The 22326-nt window shown below is 43.5% G+C and overlaps 1 protein-coding gene across 2 annotated transcripts in view; it reads right to left on the bottom strand.

Annotated features, from left to right (window-relative positions):
* Positions 1–22326, bottom strand: part of gnav1 (guanine nucleotide binding protein (G protein) alpha v1) — a 127790-nt gene that overhangs the window by 25038 nt on the left and 80426 nt on the right. For both annotated transcript variants that reach the window (XM_043714996.1, XM_043714994.1), the window contains one exon: positions 2278–2407. In XM_043714996.1, the coding sequence (XP_043570931.1) occupies positions 2278–2407 (130 nt within the window). The remainder of the gene's footprint in view (positions 1–2277; positions 2408–22326) is intronic.

Genomic DNA, 22326 nt, shown 5'->3' with positions numbered 1-22326 from the left:
GGGATGCCCAGTCTTGAGTTGCTAGATCTATTCTGAATCAATCCCATTTAGCACAGTGGTACCGGCAGACAATGTCTGTGAATTTGGTGACTGGTAGACTGGTGAGGAAGTGGTGAAAGAGATTTTTCCATTCTGGTTAGTTTCTTCACCACCTTCCACGGGCTCAACCTGCCAAATAAACCCTTCAGGAATTGGGTCTGCCAAGCCACTCTTGGACATTGAAGTCCTGCCACTGTCCAGAAGAGATTCCACGCCCACATTGCCATCAATGCTCAACATGGAGGAGAACAGACATCACCTAGACAGGGTGGACTGCTGTACATGGCAATCAGCAGGAGGTTTCCTTGCCCATGGTTGACTTGATACCCTGAGACTTCACAGGGTCCCACGTCAATGTTGAGGACTCTGAGGGTACACTCTCTCCCAATTGGTGCAGCCGAACCTGTTCCAACCCGATAGCTATACAGCCACTGTCCAGTAGGTGGTGCTGGATGGAACAATACTGGCATCACTGGCTCTTCCTTTGCCCCAGTTGAAGAGTCTAGAGCTGGGGACACTAGGGGGACTGCCATATGGGACCAAAATGAAGAGAAATAATTTTACTAGAAAACTTTGAATCTTTGGAATTTACTACCTCAGATAGCTGTGGAAACTCGTATTCAAAATAGGGATTGATACATTTTTGATTATCAGTAGCATAAATGGTTATCAGGATAGAATGGGGAAAGGCTATGTTGGATTAGCCACCATTGTATGGAATCAGACATTGAATGGCCATTCCTGTTCCTACAGTACCTTTTTAAGTGATGCAAGGAACAAGATCAATTATCACTGAGGATTTACTGCACAGAGAGAGGCCATTCAGCCCAAACAGTTCATATTGGTGTTTATGATTCCCTCAAACCTATTCCATCTCTTCCATCATAACCCTGTGTTCCCTTCACCCTTATCTCCTGGTCTAGCTTCCCGTTAAGTACATCAATATCATTCACTTCAATGAGTCTCTGTGAAAGTGATGTTCACATTCTTCCCACTCTCTGGCTGAGGAAGATTATTCAGAATTCCTTATTGGATTTCTTGGGGAAACGTGAGAGGAAACACGCCCTGTATTCTCTTGATCAAAACCTTTCAGCATTTTAAGTACCTCCTTTATGTCACCCCTCAGACTTTGGTTTTCAAGAGAATACAGACCCAACCTGTCAATCTTTTCCTGAAATGTTTACCCAGTCATTCCTGACGTTACACTTCACTCTCTGCACCCTCTCCAAGTGCCTCCATATCCTTATTATAACAAAGCAGACAGAATTACCGATGCTGTTCTATGATGATAATAGGTAGAGAGTTAATACTTATTAGTGACTCCCACCTGAACAGAGCCTCGGGGATTGGGTGGGGAGGGGGTGCTATGGGACAGAATGTGGGAGATTTTAATAGATCACATCACCCTGCCAACACCATCAGTAGCTTCCTCACTGTTTGAGGCTCATCTCAACAACCTCTGCTCTCTGTCAGAAAAAGAATCTCTGCTCAATTCTCTTGTCAAGCTTGTAATATATAATTATGGATGGCTCATAATTTCCTTTGAATGGAGCTGTCAAGTTAGTGCGCTCCAGTTCGGTTGAGCTGACAGGTTTCACATTTCTCTATTCGCAGTCAGACACTCGTTATTGATTGCTCATCACCTGGTTCTTACTGCTACCATCCCGCAACTTCCGCCAACTTTCCCTCAGTTTCTTCATCGGCTTTTACTTTCTCTTGTCCAGTTTGTCTGCTCACAGACCGTCTCTCAGGGGAACGAGAGCTCAATAGAGTGAGAGCACGAGAGAGAGCGAGAGACAGTTCCAGAGAGACACAGAGAGAGACAGAGACAGAGAGAGAGACAGAGAGAAAGAGACAGAGAGAAAGAGACAGAGAGAGAGCGAGAGCGACAAAGTGTAAGAAAGCGTGAGAGAGTGAAAAAGAGTGAGAGAGAGAGAGAGAACGAACGTGAGAGAGAGGGTGGAGCAGAGGCCCTGAAGGAGATGGTGGGGGTATGGGGAAAGATGGGGTGTTGAAGATGACCGGCTGCACCCCATCTCCTCCCCTCCACCCTGACATTTTGGATTTTGCAGTGAGGGGATATTGATCCATTTAGTGCCTGGTTAGTTGTGGGAATTTCTTCACTTAGCCCTTGAGAAGTGTACAGGCAGCTGCTGGACACTCTGATCCATTGACTGAGCAAGTGGACACAGCCTCCCCACCAGAATCACACCATCTTCCCGCAAACAGGCCACTTACCACTGCCGGCTCCTCCAATAGATTCATGTCATACCCACTCAACGCTGCCACAAATAACACCGCCCTCATGTCCTCAAAGCAGCCAATCCACTTCCTCCGCTCTGTCCGCTGGCCTCCGACATCATACAGCCTGGAAACCACAAGGAGCAAACGTTGTTACTTCAGTGGGATTTTACCCCCTACATCCCAGATATCCCTTTCCACAGCTCACTGCTTCCTCTCAGCTTAGAACGGCACCAGGAGGAACAATCAATCTCTCGAGGCACTGCCAGAGGATCTCCAACCCTCGACAACTGACCTGGAGTATCCAGGAATTCCAGTTAACTATACAAGATAAAACTGCAAAAGTCTTACCAGATCATAGCCGCATGGTGGCTCAGTGGTTAGCACTGCTGCCTCACAGCACCAGGGACCCAGGTTCAGTGCCACCCTCAGGCAACTGTCTGTGTGGAGTTTGCATGTACTCCCTGTGTGTCCAGGTTAGGCGGAATTACCATGCTAAATAGCCCATAGTGTCCAGGGATGTGCAGGCTTGGTTGAAACGGTTTGGGAAATGCAGGGTTACAGGGACAGAGTGGGTGATTGGGGCTGGGTCCGGGAGGGATACTGATCAAGAATTAGTGTGGACTCGATGGAATGAATGACCTTCTTCCACACTGTAGGGATCTAAGATTCTATTCAGCTCCTCTCTCAAAAGAGAGAGAGGACTGGAGCTGGTTTCACCTGAGAGTCACCATGCCTCAGGCAAGGGAAGATGTTGAGAAGGAGAATCCTTCATGGTAACTTCAGCTAGAACAGGAATTGTACCCATGCTGTTGGTGTCACTTTGTGGCACAAACCCTTAGTCATAGAGATGCACAGAAACAGACCCTTTGGTCCAACTCATCTATGCCGACCAGATATCTAACTTAAAGTCCCATTTGCCAGCACTTGGCCCATATCCCTCTGAACTCTTCATGTACCCATCCAGATGCCTTTTAAAAGTTGCAATTGTACCAGCCTCCACCAGTTCCTCTGCCAGCTCATTCCATACACGTACCACCCTCTATGTGAACAAGTTGCCACTTCGATCCCTTTAAATTTTTCCCCTCTCACCTCAAACTTATGTCCTCTAGTTCTGGACGCCCCCATGCTGGGGAAAAGACCTTGTTTATCTATCCGATCTATGCTCCACATGGCTTTATAAACCTTGATAAAGTCATCTCTCAGCCATCGAAAATTCAGAAAAGTAGCCCCAGTCTATTCAGCCCCTCCCTATAGCTCACACTCTCCAACCCTGGCAAAATCCTTGTAAATCTTTTCTGAACCCTTTCAAGTTTCACAACATCTTTCCTATAGCAGGGAGACCAGAAGTGCATGCAATATTCCAAAAGTGGCCAAACCAATGTCTTCTGCAGCTGTAGCATGACCTCCCAACTCTGTACTCAATACACTGACCTATGAAGGCAAGCATACCAAATGCCTTCTGCACTATCATGTCTACTTGTGACTCCATCTTCAAAGAACTATCAACCTGCACTCCAAGGTCTCTTTGTTCAGCAACACTCTCCAAGACCTTACTATTAAGTGTATAAATCCTGCCTCGACTTGCCCTTTCCAAAATGCATTACCTCATATTTACCTAAGTTAAACTCCATCTGCCACTCCTCGCCCCATTGGTCCGAGCATACTGAGCTGATCTGGAGGGAAGAAATAGTGTCTTTTCAAAAAGAATATTTGAACTAATGAGTTATAAAAGGCTGTTTGTCAGTCAAGAATCATCTAATCAAATAACGTATTGTCTATTGACTTTGATTGGCATAGGGGATTGTGGGTTGGACAAGTCAGGTGACCAATGGATGGGGGTCAAAGGGGCTTGGTGTGAGAAGTCATGTGATGAACCCTCCAGCAATACAACTAACCAGAACTGATAACACCAAGTTGCTCATCCAATGGGGAAGCTTGAAGATAAAAAAGGTCAAGGACCATGAACACTGATCAGGACCATTTGAAATTCCTGCTCTCCTGGTCTCTTACCTCTCAGTCTTTGCAAACTCCTCTAGCCCCGATAACCTTCAAAGATGGCTGCATACCATCACACCCTATCCTCCTAAACTACCCCACACCAATGGGAAAGAGAAGATTCTTTGTTATCTAATTGATTGTGTATGTTGAAAGCTACAATCAGTTGTGAAACTCAAAAGGGTTCAGAAAAGATTTACAAGGGTTTTGCCAGGGTTGGAGCATTTGAGTTAGGAAGAGGCTGAATAGGCTGGGGCTGTTTTCCCTGGAGTGTCAGAGGCTGAGGGGTGACCTTAGAGGTTTATACGATCACAAGGGGCATGGATAAGGTCTTTTCCCTGGGATGGGGGAGTCCAGAACTAGAGGGCATAAGTTTAGGGTGAGAGGGTAAAGAATTAAAAGAGATCTAAGGGACAACTTTTTCACACAGAGCATGATGCATGCATGGAATGAGTTGCCAGAGGAAGTGGTGGAGGCTGGTACAATTGCAACATTTAAAAGACATCTTATTGGGTATATGAATAGGAAGGGTTTGGAGTGTTATGGGCCAGGTGCTGGCAAATGGGACTAGATTAGGTTAGGATATCTGGTTGGCATGGGCAGGTTGGACCGAAGGGTCTGTTTCCGTGCTGTACATCTCTATGACTCCAGAGTCATCTTGGAGATTCTTGAATTCCTGAAGATCTAAACACAATTCCTCCAGATTTGTCTCTCCTGTGCATTTTGAATTTGCATCATTGTATCATTAGCTGCCTGGGCCCTAAAGCTCTGGAATTGACTTTCTATGAACCTTTTTGCCTCATTCTCCTCCTTAAACCTAATCCTCCATCTATCTTTGAGGTAGGCTTTACCTCCGGCAGCATTCCTTATTTTATCTGTCATGACGCAAGAAATGGGATGTTGGTAAGGTGGCACTGGAAGATCCAACATACATTTATTACAGCTCACAAAAAAACCAATGCATTTATATACAGACTGAATTGACATAAACCCATATATCACTGCATTTATATAGACAGCTATACACTGTATTTCAGTGCTTGGGTGATCATTAAGGTATATGATTACAAAGAATAGGGCATTTCCAGCAGATTTTCATGCTTCAAGTGGCCGGTGTTAAGACGGAGTCTGAGGCATTGAGACATCAGGTCACATATTATGATACAGCAATGAGTTAATGAGCAAATCTCAAAGGTAGACTGACAAACTGACCAACATACTTTGATCGCCTGACCCAATTGACTTTGAGTAAATTTCTATCCAGTAACTATTATAATGAAACACCTTGGAGGAGTTCACTCAGTGACAGAAATACAAGCTGCTGATATGGCCACTCAGTTTCCCCTCCTCGACCACCTTCTCCATGACCACATCTCCCCCACTGTGTCCGGCCTCAGCGTCAATATTAATCAATCCGTTCTCTCTCAAATGCTATCAGACTCGCTCGAACCGCAGTTGTTTCAGGGCGCGTTCTTGCTCTCCCTGTTCTGTTCAATCGCTGCCTTTCACATCTATGGCCTGAAAATAACAGGCAAAGTGGTGTGTCTGCACAGCAGGAATTGAGATCGGGTGTAGTACACTCGAGCCTCACAATCAGCAGCTACATTAGCCAGCAAACAAGCAGCAGAATTCACAGACTGGAAAATTACAAATCGAGCCCCCACTCTAATTCTCTTTGTTTGAGCGAAGAGAAGTTATTATTCTACATAGAGATTCACTGAACATTCATAAAGGCAGTGTCACTAATAAAAACCATGCTGATAACTCTAACATGAAGGTACAGTATTAGAATCATTTATCAGTAACCAGCACAGACTGCACACGGATTATCAGCACCATGCAGGAGCACTAGGCTGGTGAGGGGCCTATGCCACTTCTTTTGCCAATTCCAGAGTCACTGGGGCAGATTCTGTTGTATCAGCATGCCATTGCACACACCCCTTCAGCTATTCACACCAGCTTGTATATTTCTGTTCTCTTCCATTCTCTCTCTTGATGCCCCCAAATTATGTCACGCCAATGTCACACCTAGCATTTAACCAGCCTCCATTTACAGATCACCGGATTTATTCCACCGCTGCCCAGTGTGCGGTTGCACTTTTAGTTTGCATTGGTTCTAATGCTGCTCCTTTTCAAAATTCTGTTCATCTTGAATGAGTTACAATCCTGGGCACAAGCCTCCTCCACTAACTCATTAGATATTTGTCTATCCAAGTGAGACTTTGCTGCTTTCAGATTTCCAGCAATTGCTTTTGTTCATTTATTTCTCTGTTCTGATTCTAAACTCCAGCAGAGGCCGAATACTTCCTTCATAAACACTGCTCTAACTCTCTCCCCAATCCCCGTTATCACTCCTCCTCCCTCCACCCCTGTCCAGCCAAGGCTCAGCGGTAGCACTGAAAGCTTCAAGCCTTGCTGCACTGAAACAGGCCCTTCAGCCCATCTACCTATGCCAACCAGATTTCCTAAATTACAGCCTTGGGTGACTGCCTGTGTGGAGTTCTCCCTATGTCTGCATGGGTTTCCTCCGAGTGCTTGAGTTTGGCCCATATCCCTCTAAACCTTTCCTGTCTATGTATCTGTCCAAATGTCTTTTAAATGTTGCAACTGGACCTCATCTACCACTTCCTTTGGTAGTTCATTCTACATACACACCAGTCTGAATGAAAATATTGCCTCTTTTAAATCATTCCCCTTTCACCTTAAACCTATGTCCTCTAGTTTTGAGCTCCCCAACACTAGAGAAAAGAATTTTGCTATTCACCTTATCAATGCCCCTTACAGCGCCAGAGACCCGGGTTCAATTCCCGCCTCAGGCGACTGACTGTGTGGAAGTTTGCACATTCTCCCCGTGTCTGCGTGGGTTTCCTCCGGGTGCTCCGGTTTCCTCCCACAGTCCAAAGATGTGCAGGTCAGGTGAATTGGCCATACTAAATTGCCCATAGTGTTAGGTAAGGGGTAAATGTAGGGGTATGGGTGGGTTGCACTTCGGCGGGTCGGTGTGGACTTGTTAGGCCGAAGGGCCTGTTTCCACACTGTAAGTAATCTAATCTAATCTAATCTAATCTTATGATTTTAAAATCCTCTATAAAGTTGACCCTTTAACCTCTTATACTCAGTTTAAAAAGCCCCAGCCTATCTAGCCTCTCCTTATAACTCAAACCCTCCAGACCCAGTAACATCCTTGTAAATCTTTTCTGTACCCTCTCAAGTTTAACAATATCCTTCCTACAGCAGGGTGACCAGAATTATACGCAGTACTAGAAAATTGGTCTCACCAATGTCTTGTACAGATGCAACATGTCAACCCAATTCCTGTGCTCAAAGATCTGAACAATGAAGGCCAAGCGTATAAGATCCAGGCTGGACCCCCTATGTGCCGCACTGAGGGACTACTGCACTGTCAGTGGCAGCGTCCTCTGGCTGACAGCTTCTCCACTGGAGGCTGCCTGAGCTTTGAACACACTGCACATTTACTATCCTGGCTTGTTCACTAAGAATGGCCTCTTGCACAAGGGCACACAGGGTGTTTGATAGCAAAGACATTGTAGGAACATATTAACAACCATTCAGCTGTTGAGACTACCCTACTACCATTGAGTCACCTCATCCCCATAGCCTTGTACACTACTGGGAATCAGAAATCCAGCAATCTCCATCTTAAACATTCTCAAACAGTGAGCTTCCACAGTCCTCTGCAGTTGAGAATTCCAAAGATTCACAACCCTGAGCAAAATAATTTCTCCTCATGCCCCAAACAAATGATGCCTCTGACTTCATAAAATATCTCTCAGAGCATCTCAGGAGTATCATTTGTAGCAAGCAACATCAGGCAATATGAGGGTAGATAAACAAAAGGTTTGGGAAAGAAGTAGGATTTAAGGAGAGAGATGGGAAGAAAGTGATGGATGGGTTCTATTCCAGCCTCGGGCCACTGTGTGTGGAATTTGCATGCTCTCCCTGTGTCTGCGTGGGTTTCCTCCGGGTGCTCTGGTTCCCTCCCACTGTCCAAAGATGTGCAGGTCAGGTGGATTGGCCATGGGAAATGCAGGGTTAAGGGGATAGGGTGGGGTCTGGGTCTGGGTGGGATGCTCTTCAGAAGGATGGAACTATATAGGGATTGTGTGATAAGACATTGAGAGCTTCAGGAAGAATATTTCAGAGTTCAGATCAGTTCAGAGGCAACTGAACACAACACAGGAGCAGAATCTCCCCAAAGATATATCCAGAAACATTCACAATTATTTGTAGCTTGCTGCCAAAACAGACTACATTTCAACATGTCCTGAAACTATTCCAAAAAACAAACACAACAGATAAAACACCCCAGGAATCCTATCACAAGTTAGCGGAGGAAAGCAGATCATTGTAATTCACTGCGGGGATCCACTGGGAAATTTTCATTTTAAATTCACATGAGAATGAGCACAAAGGAAGTCTGCAGCACCCAGGATCTCCTCAGGCTCATTAACATAGGATTATGCGAGAAAATGGAGGGAAGAAAGAACTATAATTTGCTGCTTTGTATTAATGTGATTTGGTTGGTGTCACACAATCGTTTTGGCAATTAAAAGCTTAGAGGATTCCTTTTACCTCCCAGCAGTTGAACACTCCCTATATAAGTGGGATCACGAACATGCAAACAATGATAATTAATCAAAACACTGGCCTGAACCACATTCCATTTGTCAGCAGGACCATGACCAATTACTGATCTCAATCCCACTTTCCTGCATTAACCCCGTTCCTTTGATATTTTTAATGTTCAAAAAGGCACTGATTGTGGCCTTAGTGACAAAGTATCCACGACTCTCTAGGTTAGAGAATTCAAAAAGGCTCTCAGCAATTTGAAGAACCTTCTCTTTGTCATATTCCTATATCCTTTATTCTCGGACTCTTCCTGTGGGTGTCCACATTACTGATGACCACGAGGAAGCATGCTGTATCCCCACCTTGGTATCTTGTCAAACCCCTTAAGAAACTTGAATGCTTCAATGAAATCACTTCTCATTCTTCATAGAATAATAGAGCCCCCCCCCAGTGTGGACGCAGGCCTTTTGGCCCATTGAGTCCACACTGACTCTCCAAAGAGCATCCTACCCAGATTGGGGGAGGAAACCCACGCAGACACGGGGAGAATGTGCAAACTCCACACAGACAACCACTCAAGGCTGGAATCGAACCCGGGTCCCTGGCACTGTGAGGTAGCAGGGCTAACCACTCAGTCGTCTTAAACTCAGGAACATAGGCAGAATCTTTTCAGAGTTTCTAGGTAGAATTCTGAAATACTGGGGAGTTTAGGGGCATGGGGAGCTGAGCCAAAAGAGACATTGAGGCCTGGGGAAGATGAACTTGGAGAGGTAGGCCCGGGGAGTGAATCTTTCAATTTCCGACATCAGGTCCACGTGACATGTCTGCCTTTAGTTCAACCACTTTGTGAAATACTTTGTCCCTTGTGATGGGTAGTGGGGAAAGAGCAGGAAAATGGGAGTTCAGGATTAACAGATCAGCCGTGATTTAATCGAGTGGTGCAGCAGATTCAATGGGCTGAATGACTGACTTCTGTTCCTATATCTCGTGGTTATAGCACAGTGCAGCTAACACACTGGTTGTGCAGGACAGTCAGCCAAAGTTGATGAGGGGGAAGGAGATGGGTCCAGGAAGAGGGAGCAGTTGAATATTTTGTACTTTCTACCCATCTTAGGATAGGATGAGCACTGTCCAGAAGTTCCTCTTCAAGTGATGAAGAATGGTGTAGGGCTACAGTCCACAGTAGGCATGAGGGTGTCAGTGGAAGCAACTCGGGGGGGGAACTTTTTTGTTCTGTGCAGTTTTCACACTCCAGTCCATAAAAGACAAAACCATAACAGAGAAACTGAACAAGATAAAGCATGGCCACCTGCCCCATTGTCCAACTCTCACGGCTGTTTCGTAGTGAGGCCAGTCCCAAAGATCATCCTCTCCAATCTGAGCGCACCTTTTACAATATATGAGGCACTGCAGTACATGCAGAGGAGACTTCCTGGACTGATGCCAGCGGCAGGGGTTCCTCACACACTCAGAGGGATTGGAGAAGCTGGAGGGAAAGGTTTATTGAGTCATTCAAAATGACCCGTGGTCCTGATCAGAATAGCTCAGAAGAAACTGTTTGCATTGACAGGATCGCCAGTAACCGGAGGGTTTTTAGATATCCTGGAGGAGAGGGGGAAGATGAGAATACACTTCTCATGCAGTGAATTATGGCAATCGTGAAGGTGCTGCTCGAAATAGTGGCACAGGTTTGTGGAGTAACTTTCAAAAATGATAATGGATAGCTTGCAAATGTGACGTCTTGCACTTTGGAAAAATGAGCACAGGTATGGACTATTTTCTGAACGGTAAGAAAACGTCTAAAGCCAAAGTACAAAGGGATCTGGGAGTGCTATTCCAGGAGTCTCTAAAGGTTAACTTGTAGATTGAGTCCGTGGTTAAGAAGACAAATGTAATGTTGTCATTTATCTCAAGAGGGTTGGAAGGTAAAAACAGTGAGGTGCTACTAAGACTTTATAAAGCTCTGGTTAGGCCCCATTTAGAATACTGTGTCCAGTTTTGGGCCCCATACCTCAGGGAGGACATATTGGCAATGGAGCATGTCCAGTGGAGATTCACATGGATGATCCCTGGAACGGTAGGTCCAATATATGATGAACAGCTGAGGATCCTGGGATTGTATTCATCAGAGTTTAGGAGGTCGAGGGGAGATCTAATAGAAACGTACAAGATAATGCATGGCGTAGAAAGGGTGAAGACTGGAAAATTGTTTCCATCAGGCAGGGATAGTCGGACTCGTGGGCACCACCTTAGAGGGGGTCTATTTAGAATGGAAATGAGGAGACATTTCTTCAGCCTGAGAGTGGTGGGCCTGTGGAATTCACTGCCACGGAGCGCAGTGGAGGCCAGGACGCTAAATATCTTCAAGGCAGAGATTGATAAATTCTTAATCTCGCAAGGAATTAAGGGATACAGGGAGAGTGTGGGTAAGTGGAGTTGAAATGCCCATCGGCCATGATTGAATGGTGGAGTAGACTCGATGGGCCGAATGGCCTTACTTCCGCTTCTATTTCTTATGGTCTAACTATTTGAAAGGATAAACTTTGCAAGGGAAAGGGGAGAAGAATGGGACTAACCATTTCCAGTCCTTCTAAAGAGTCAGCACAGAGCTTAATGACCATCTTGCGTATTATATCATAATCTGAATTAGATCAACTCCCCATGTATTTCAGTCAGAAGCAACAAGACAATATTTTTTTCTCCCTCTGGTAGTTTGAAACACATTCCAGATTCTGAAGGGTGTACTCATGCACGAAGATGGGTCTGGTGATTACTAAAATAATATGTCCTTGCTCTTTTATAAATTAGCACAGATGCAAAACCATTTTAAACATTTCTGGCTGAGGGGCGTCTACAAATGCTTCATTATCCTTTGATAATAGGAGATAAATACTCGACTCAATGCTCATTTAAACTGATCATCACCTCAAGCATTTCACATCAGAGTGCAATTTAGTGACGCCATTGCCAAATGATAAAGTCCAATCAAGCTTTTTTCTTCAAAATACCATTCATACAGGCAATTTTCTCAACATCAACTATTTAAGTACCTTTATTGATGGATCACTGTTAGCTACATAATAGCCACTAGAAAATTCTCAGATTAGACTTGTACAGCTTTGTACTTAAAACTCAAAAGGATAATTGATTACTAATTGCTTTAACCTTATGTTTTTACATTGGTACCCACAAATTCTAAATGATCTCACCCAATACAAAACAGAAACCTCAGGTTTGATCACATTAGAAAAAGTCCCAACTTTTCAGCTCCCAAGGTGTCAGCCCAGGAATTTCTGCAATGAATTAACAGACAGCAATTAGTCATAGAGCTGTACAGCACAGAAACAGACCGTTGGGTCTAACCTGTTCATGCTGACCAGATATCCTAAATAAATCTAGTTACATTTGCCAGCACTTGGACCATATCCCTCCAAACCCTTCCTATGCATATACCCATCCAGAAGCCTTTTAAATGTTGCAATTGTACAGAGCCTCCAGCACTTCCTCTGGCAGCTCATTCCATACACACACCACCCACTGTGTGAAAACGTTGTCCCTTAGATCTCTTTCAAATCTTTTCCCTCTCACCCTAAATCAATTCCCTCTATTTTTGCACTCCCCCACCCTGGGGAAAAGACCTTGTCTATTTACCCTATCTATGCCCCTCTTAATTTTATAAACCTCTATAAAGGTCACCCCTCAGCTTCTGATACTCCAGGGAAAACAGCCCCAGTCTATTCAGCCTCTCTCTATAGATCAAACTCTCCAACCCTAGAACATCCTTATAAATCTTTTCTGAACCCTTTCAAGTTTCACAACATTTTTCCTATAGCAGAGAGACCAGAACTGAATGCAGTATTCCACTCCCTATAGATCAAACTCTCCAACCCTGGAACATCCTTATAAATCTTTTCTGAACCCTTTCAAGTTTCACAACATTTTTCCTATAGCAGAGAGACCAGAACTGAATGCAGTATTCCAATGGTGGCCTAATCAATGTCCTCTACAGCCACAATATGACATTGTGGCAGGTATTCATGTGACTCAGTCAACGTTGTCTTTCTTATACGTTGCAGGTAAGGATGCCCTGAGGCAGGGTACATTGGGGAAACCGAGCAAAGGCTACAGCAATGGATGAACGGGTACCGCACAACAATCAACAGAGAGGAGTGTTCCCTCCCAGTCGAGGAAAACGTCAGCGGTCCAGGACATTTGACCTCGGACCTTCGGGTGACCATCCTCCAAGGCTGACTTTGGGACAGGCAGCAGCGAAAAGTGGCTGAAAACTAAGTTTGATACCCATAGGGCCTCAACTGGGACCTTGGGTTCACGTCACACTACAAGTGACCACCATTGCACTATACACACACACAGACACACCCACACTAAGTTTGATACCCATAGGGAGGGCCTCAACTGGGACCTTGGGTTCACATCACACTACAAGTGACCACCATTGCACTATACACACACACAGACACACCCACACACACACGCACACAGATACACGCGCACACCCTTACAGACACGCACACTCCCACACTCACAGATGCATCCTCTCAGACTTCAGACACTCGACACTCTCAAACACACACATACACACTCTCTCTCACAAGCGCACAGATATATATATATGTTTGTGGGTTGAACTTGTACTTGCAGAGTTACATTGTACTTTGCTCAAAAACTGCATGAATTCATGTAAGACTGTTATCTCACTTTTTGAGATTAGAATCAGTCTAAGCATTATGGCACAGACAGAGAACACGGGGGCTCACACCTTCAACATATTGTCTAGCTAACACCAATTGTTACAGTTAACCTGAGAATGCAACTTTAAAAAAATTGTTTTGTAATTTACACATGAAAGAAGTGAAACCATCATGGTATTCGAACAAATGAAAGACTCAAACAATCAAAGTATTTTTCAATGTATAATTTCAGTTATATCACACTGTAAACTTTTGCACTGCAAAATTCTGTGTCTTACAATTGTGTAAGCTAGAGCTTCCAATTAAATGTGTTGGACTATAACCTGGTGTTGTGTGATTTTTAACTTTATCCCAACTCCTATACTCAATGCATTGACCAAAAAAAAAGGCAAGTGTACTGAATGCATACTGAATGCCTTCTTCACTATCCTATCTATTCGAGACTCTACTTTCAAGGGTCAATGAACCTGCACTCCAAGGTCTCTTTGTTCAGCAACACTCCATAGGACCTTACCATTAAGTGTATAAGACCTCCCTGATTTGCCTTTCCAAAATGCATCATCTCACAGTTATCTAAATTAAACTCCATCTGCCCCTCAAGCCCATGGGTATATCTGATCAAGGTCCCGTTGTAGCCTGAGGTAACCTTCTTCGCTGTCCATTACACCTCCAATTTTGGTGTCCTCTGCAAACTTACTAACCATACCTGCTATGTTCACTTCTAAATCATGTATATAAATGATGAAAAGCAGAGGACCCAGCACCAATCCTTGTGGTGCACTGCTAGTCACAGGCCTCCAATCTGAAACCCTCCACAAACACCCTCTGTCTCCTACCTATAAGCCAGTTCTGTATCAAAATGGCTAATTCTCCCTGTATTCCATGTAATCTAACCTTGCTAACCAGTCTACCGTGAGGAACCTTGTCGAACACCTTACTGAAGTCCAAATAGATCAAGTCCACTGCCCTGCCCCTGACAATCCTCTTTGTTACTTCTTAAAAAAATCTCAATCAAGTTCGAGAGACACTATTTCCCATGCACAGAGCCATGTTGACTATCCCTAATCAGTCCTTGCCTTTTCAAATACATGTAACTCATGTCCCTCAGACTTTTCTCCAACAATTTACCCACCACAGACATCAGGCTCACTGGTCTATAGTTCCCTGGCTTTTCCTTACCACCTTTCTTCAATAATGACACCACGATAGCCAACCCCTAGTCTTCTGGTACCCCACCAGCAGCTTTAATGATACAAATATCTCAGCAATCATATCCGTAGCTTCCCACAGAGCTCTAGAATACACATGAGCAGGTCTTGGGAATTTATCCATTCAGCTTATCCTTCTTTGTTTAATCCCAGTGATATATTGCACTGCAAATTGCTGGAAGTGTGTGATAGGAACAGTAGGGCAAGTGGGAATAGAACAACCAACTGAATAATTGTCAAATAAACAGTTCAAGGACTGAATAAGGAGCTAGAAGTGAGAATGCATGAATTCAAATGTTAAACCACTTTCTGAGACAGATAAATAAGAGAGAATGAAACATTGGATTATGGGGAATCCATAAACAGGCAAAGGTCAAAGTTTGCTTTTGAAATTTCCAACAATTAAAACAAAATGAATTAGAATCCAGATGTGCAATACTAAGCTAACATTCAATGCTAGTAAGGTTGAGTGGCAGTAATTAACACTGAAGCAGTTGGCATACCATGGAGATGATGATGGCATAGTAGCAAAGCCATTGGATAGGAACCCAGAGGCTGAGAGTAACGTGGGAGAGATCCAACCAGGGGTAGGAGGAGCAAAGAGAGTGTCAGAGGAGGTGCGGGCAAGAACAGCAAATGTGGCTTTTCGACCAGGGACGAGTAAGGCTGGTAAGCAAGATCCAGGAGTGAGGTTGATGGCCTGGTGGGATTGTGGCTACAAGGCAGGGAGAGGAGCTGGGACAGGGTAGAAGAGAGAATGAAAGACAGACGGAAGGAGATGAAAACAAACTGCACCTCACCTGACTTTCAAACATGGGAGTATCTAGATTAAAGCCACAAGAGTTTGCTGAATGAAAGAGGTGGTAAGATTAAGAAACGAGTCCCTGAAAACCAAAATGTAGTCCTCTGTACCAATAAAACAAACTTTTTGAGCCCTGTTAAAAGGAGCCAGGTAGCAAGATGCTGCTTTTATGAAGCCAATGGGATCTTTGATGACAACCACACAATTTCCACATTTAGTCATGCATCTGCTTTCCCCTGAACTTACTGTGACATTTGTGCATACATTAAAGAGAACACCAGTTAGTTTGACAGCAATTTATGTTCCATTCATTGTTTCCACTCTTAGAAGGTTAAGTAGCAACATTCTGATAATAATGGATCTCTCTTGTTTCAGTTCTTCACTTGTCTCTCGATCATGTAACCAGGACTACGTAAGAGCTAGGAGCAGGAGTAGGCTATTTAGCTCCTTGAAACTGCTCAACCTTTCAAAATGATCATAGCTGATCTCATTTCAGCCTCAAATCCACTACCCTTAATCCTCCAACCAATTACTAATTAAAAGACTGTCCATCTATTTTGTCTTTAAATTTATTTAGTGTCCCACCATCCACCACACTCTGGGGTAGTGAATCCCACAGAACCATAAACCTTTGAGGGAAGGGATTCCTTCTTAGCCCTGTTTTAAATCTGCTACCCCTTATCCTAAAACTATGCCCTCACATTTTAGATTGCCCCACAAGGGCAAATTTTCAATGGAGGATGAAGGAAACTATATTCCTGTAGAATGCCACTCTCCCCTAGACTTTTGGCTGACATGGCTTGGAGCTCCTGCATACACAGTGACCTCCTGGAGAAGATACAACAGAGGTCACTAAAACTAATAAATGGATTTGGAATCACTCCAGACAGTGAGATGCCTTGAGCTCAGTGGGTTGAGGAGGATTTAGAAACATGTGAATGAGTTGCCAGGAGTGGAAAGCATAAAAGGCTCAGGAAATCTGAAACACAAAGGGACTTAGGGGTCCTAGTTCAGGATTCTCTTAATGTGCAGGTTCACTTGGCAGTTAGGAAGGCAACTGAAACGTCAACATTCATTTCAAGATGGCTAGTATACAAGAGCTGGGATGTACTGCTGAGATTGTATAAAGCTCTGGTGAGACCTCATTTAGAATACTGTGAGCAACTTTGGAATACTGATCTAAGGAAGGATGTGCTGGCCTTGGAGGGGGTTACAAGAATGATCATGAGGGCGACGGGCTTGTCATGTGAGGAGCAAGTACGGACTTGCTGTCTGTACTCGATATAGTCTAGAAGGATGAGGGGGGCATCTCATTAAAACTTACAGGATACTGAGAGACCTGGATAGAGTGGACATGGAGGAAATGTTTCCATTAGTGGGAAAGACTAGAACCTGAGGGGGATAGCCTCAGAGCGAAGAGATGACCTTTTAGAACTGAGAGGAGGAGAAATTTCTTCAGCCAGAGGGTAATGCATCTGTGAAACTCATTGCCGCAGAGGGCTTTGGAGGCCAGGTCATTGAGTATATCAAAGACAGAGATAGATAGTTCTTTATTAGTAAGGGGATCAAGGGTTATGAGGAGAAGGGAGAAGAATGGGGTTGAGAAATATATCAGCCACGATCGAATGGTGGTACAGATGTGATCAATTGAATGGCCTAATTCTGCTGCCATATCATTTGGTTTTATGGTCTCAGGGACATGGCCCAATGAAAGCTAGCATTAAGGGTCAACACAGAAGACTGCTGGAGGTCATTAGATGGCCTGGGGATTGGAGAGGGATCACCAACAGTTTTCCTCCTAAATTTGCTCACTGCTACTGTAAATCTCTCCAAGAAGAGTAACTGAAAGGTGAAAGGGGCACAGAGAAGGTTAACAGCAAGGTTGTAAGCTATACCATATCAAGACAGTAGGATGAATTGAATGGAGCTACTATCCCTGCCCTTTTTGTACATCTGGATGGATTTACAGCTAGGGCAGACTCTGAACTATCCACAACATTCAGTGTGCTAAAGACAGCTTTCATCAATTTGATGCAGCACGCTCTTAAAAGCGAATAGCTCCTATACATTGCAGGGAGCACTGAATAAGCATTGATATCAAGCAGACTGTTTAACAATTAATGGGTTTGGATATGAACACATTCAATCACCTCCTGCCCCTCTGTCCACCCAGCCACTCTAAAATCGACAATAAACACAGGTTCACCTGAAGCTGAAATACAATTCCCATAACATAAGGGGCTTTTCCAACGACTCTCTACGCTGAACATAAAAGGGACCACTTAATGTCCAGAATAGATTACTTTATCCTTACCTCCAGCCTCTGTCTTATCACAGCCTCTCTGATCTTTTATTCATCCACACGATGGTCAGTTTCCCCCTTAATTCCCATGGTGTTTGCCAATGAATCATTTGCTCACCATGATCCAACTAGCACTTACGCAGAAACTAAAACAAATGCCCTGTATCCCCATCTCATTCCTGTCGGACTTTTGTAAATTAGTTGCTGCATTTTCTCACCTCAACAGACACCATGTTAAAACAGAATTCAATCCTTGCTTTGGGAAATTCTAAATTACTCTTTTCCCCCAAAGTTCTGTTAATTCTTCATCTCCCACATATTTTCACTCTCTGACCATTTCTGTTTTTGATCAATCTCTAAGCAAATTCCTACATTCCTTAATTAATTTGTCTTTAAATTTCCAGCTTGTGTCATCAAGCCACCTCTTCCTTAATCCATTTTTTGTCTTTACATTTTTAGATTTAAATAAACAGCTGCCAGTCCACATTTCTCAATTTTAAAAGAAATGCATTTTATTCATTGCAGGATTAAAGAAAGTCTAAGGATTCAGGAAAGATCAACTGAGTAAAAATAATGAGAACAACAGTTATGTACATCTTGGATGGAGTTACACAGTAAAATTTTTGTATAAAGCATGCATTGCACAGAAACATGCCAGACAGCAGGAGTACCGCGAAGACTCTGAAAGTCTATAGAATGTTAATGATGGAAATCTGAATCAAATTCAGAGAGAAATGCAGCAGGTCTAGCAGCTTCAGTGGACAGAGAATCAGATTCAATGATTCAAGTCTTTTTGAATGGTGGACCAGGGTCAAAGGGTCTCTTCGTCCCTGACCATCTGTTCATACACAGAGAGGGGAGCTGAGGAAGGTTATTTTCACCCAGAAGTTGACAAGTGCCTGAAACTCTCTGCTGAAAAGAGATGTAGGGACAGAAACCCTCAAATGATTATAAAAGTGCCTGGAGCTGCATTTGAATCCACAGGGCTACAGACCGATCAGCAGCGGGGAATTAGGCGAGGGGATTGGTGAGGGAACTCATGTTTCAGTCAGTGCAGACAAGATGGGCCAAGTGGCCTTTTTCTGTGCTGAAAACTTTTTCTGTTCAATATTTCAGAGTGAGTGAGCTATGAGTTTACGATGACTAAGAACTCACCACATGCTGATAATGAATGTCACGTAAACCTCTTTCTCTGCTTCTAGCTCAGGGCTGTTTAACTGATAACTGATAAGTGATGAAACACTTAACGTCTAAATTAAAAAGAAATGAAAAACTGGCACTCTATCCGACACACAAATTAAATCTCAGCTGATAATATTCCTCACAGGAGACAGTTAATAAATATTCAAGTGAGTAATGCTCATTTAATGAACTCTCAAAGAAAACCTATTTCTTCAAAAACAGTTAAACATTCAACACTGCGGGTCTCCTTAGCTTTATGGAATACCAATCATTTCTCTGAACTTTGAATCGTTTATATTTTTTCCAATAAAATAAAATGAAGTGCAAGTTTGCGAAGTTTAAACCAGAGACTTTCTGCACTCACTCTCATTGGAGACATTCATTGCTTCCCAGCTTCATATCCTTCAACAACTTCGTACTATAACTATCATCCTGGTTAGCTCAGGGAGAAGGTGCTGGTAGTGGTTCTGCTGTTTACCATTTACATCTCCTTGTTCCAAAATATTTCAAAAGATTTATGCCAAGTGAAAGATTCCAGCTAAAGGTATCATTTGTCCGATGCTACATCTTTACAGGATCAGCAATGCCTTTTCTATCCTTACGTAAAAAGGTAAAGGGAGCTGTGGGGAAAACAGCACAGTGATAGAGAAAGTAACAAAGGAACAAGAGTAGGCCATTCAGCCCCTCAAGCCTGCTCTGCCATTCAATTCAATCATGTAACCACCTTGGGCCTAAATCCTTTGATACCCTGCTTAATAAAAGATTTAAGTTTAATAATTGAATGAGCATTGACTGCTGTTTGAGGAGAGTTCCAAACCTCCACTACTTTTTGCATGTAGAAGTTCTTTCTAACATCTCTCCTGAATGTCCTGGCCCTCATTGTCAAACTACTTCTTCCTGAAGGAGGGCTTATGCCCAAAACGTCGATTCTCCTTCTCCTTGGATGCTGCCTGACCTGCTGCGCTTTTCCAGCAACACATTTTTAAGGCTCTGATCTCCAGCATCTGCAGTCATCACTTTCTCCATTGTCAGACTACAGCCCAGTTCTAGAATCTCCGACTAGTGGAAACACTTTATCTTAATCTAACTGTTAATATCCTGAAAGCTCTAATGCGATTACCCCCTTAGCTTTCTAAAGTGTAGAGAATAAAGGACTAATTTGTCTAATCTCTCCTCATAACTTAACCCCTGAATCCAGGTATCATCCTTGTAAACCTGTGTTGAACTTCCCTAAGGTGCTAAGAGCAGAGAATCAGGGGCATCTCAAACTGCCCTTGTCCGGTATTTGGTCAGCTTGCACAGACCAATCCACAGTCGGGCAAAAGATAGTTTCTTGTGTCAATATTAAATGCAACACAGATGCAGAGTCATGTACAGAGCTCAGTACAGGTACTTAATATTCTAGCAGACATCACCATTTACAGTTCAGTTCTACAAAACAGAGAGACTTGCATTTATATAGTGCCTTTTACAACCTCAAGCCATCCCCATGCGCCTCACAGGCCATAGTCTCTGTTGCCACAGAGAAAACCCCAACAGCCAAATTGAGCATAGCAAGATCCCAAAAAGCAGCAATGTGATCACGACTGGTTAATGTGTTTTTACGATTTCGTTTGACGGACAGAAATCGATCCAAGACACCATGGAAAACCAAAATATCGCTGTGGGATCAGTGGAGATACGATGGACTGAATGGACTGCTCTGTGACAGTGGTCAGCTTACAATCAGAGATTTAAATTGGTCAAATCAATGTTGTCTTCAACCATCAAGGTAATTAACCCAATACATAGGAAGCTCACCTGATATTAATAACATTGGCAGTGTACAAACGGCAGAGAAATGAAACATAGGGAGGTTAGGGATGGGGGTGGGGAGGGATTCATGGTGGGAAGAGAGAGGGGGTCATTGACCTTCATCAGACTCAATTAATACTGACCTTTTCTCAGATACATTTACGCTGGGAACTAATTTGAATGGAAATAAACGTTCTGAAATTCTATCAATCTGGGCTCCAGCAATCACAGACAATTATTTTCCATTAATGACCAGCTTGTGGCAGGCCAGACTGACGTGTTGTATCACTGATTAATACAGTTTGCCATGAGATAGGCAGCAGAGTGCAAATCTCCAGCTGTAATTCCCTGTCCTGGATCACAATGTTTACGCTCAGTGTCACTCGTTTAAAAATTCAGCTGAAACAAAAGATTCATTTTCACAGAAAAGCTTAGGTACACAAAGAATCCCTCGAAGGTTATAATACTGACTGGTCTGACAGATTATGTTTTACAAACTGGAATGAGAGGGGATATTTCCTTACAAGCCTTTTTATATACAAACCTTCCTTTTTAGAATTGCTGTAATTAAAATAATACCAAATTGTGGCAACTTATACGTATCGCACTGTATTTTGATAAATACAAGTGACAATAAATGCTATTCTAAACACTTTCAGATTATTTTGAAGTTGTCTGAAGGGGCCTGTTCAAACAAAAACCCACAAAGTTCCAGTATTTTACTTTAATTTCATAATAAACTTCTTCCTTGGAAAAAACAACTTAGCTATTTTAGACTTTTGGATGACAAAACACTCTGTTTAACCTCACTCTCTGGCTATTTACTGTGGTTTGCATTGGAGGATTTGAGCTACAGGGAGAGATTGAACAGGCTGGGGTTGTTTTTCCTGGAGCGCCGGAGGCTGAAAGGTGACCTTATAGAGGTTTATAAAATCATGAGGGACATGGATAGGGTAAATAGACAAAGTGTTTTCCCTGGGGTGGGGTAATCCAGAACTGGAGGGCATAGGTTTAGGGTGAGAGAGCAAAGATATGAGACCTAAGGGACAACTTTTTCACGCAGAGGATGGTACGTGTATGGAATGAGCTGCCAGAGGAAGTGGTGGAGGCTGGTACAATTGCAACATTTAAGAGGCATTTGGATGGGTATATGAATAGGAAGGGTTTGGAGGGATATGGGCCGGGTGCTGGCAGGTGGGACTAGATTGGGTTGGGATATCTGGTCGGCATGGACAGGTTGGACCAAAGGATCTGTTCCATGCCGTACATCTCTATGACTCTATACCTGAACAAAGTCAGGAGGAGATACAGATTAGGAGGAAATAATAAGATTGATCGTTTGAGAAAACAGACAATGTCAAGACAGACGCAATTATCAATCCTAAATGATCTGTTATTAATTCAACAGGGGAGAAAAGAGAGAGGGGGTGGGAGAGAGAGCGAGAGAGAGCGAGAGAG

This window comes from Chiloscyllium plagiosum, chromosome 24 (genome assembly GCF_004010195.1).
Source record: "Chiloscyllium plagiosum isolate BGI_BamShark_2017 chromosome 24, ASM401019v2, whole genome shotgun sequence".
Taxonomy (NCBI): Eukaryota; Metazoa; Chordata; class Chondrichthyes; order Orectolobiformes; family Hemiscylliidae; genus Chiloscyllium; species Chiloscyllium plagiosum.
This window is presented reverse-complemented; position numbering and strand designations above follow the sequence as displayed.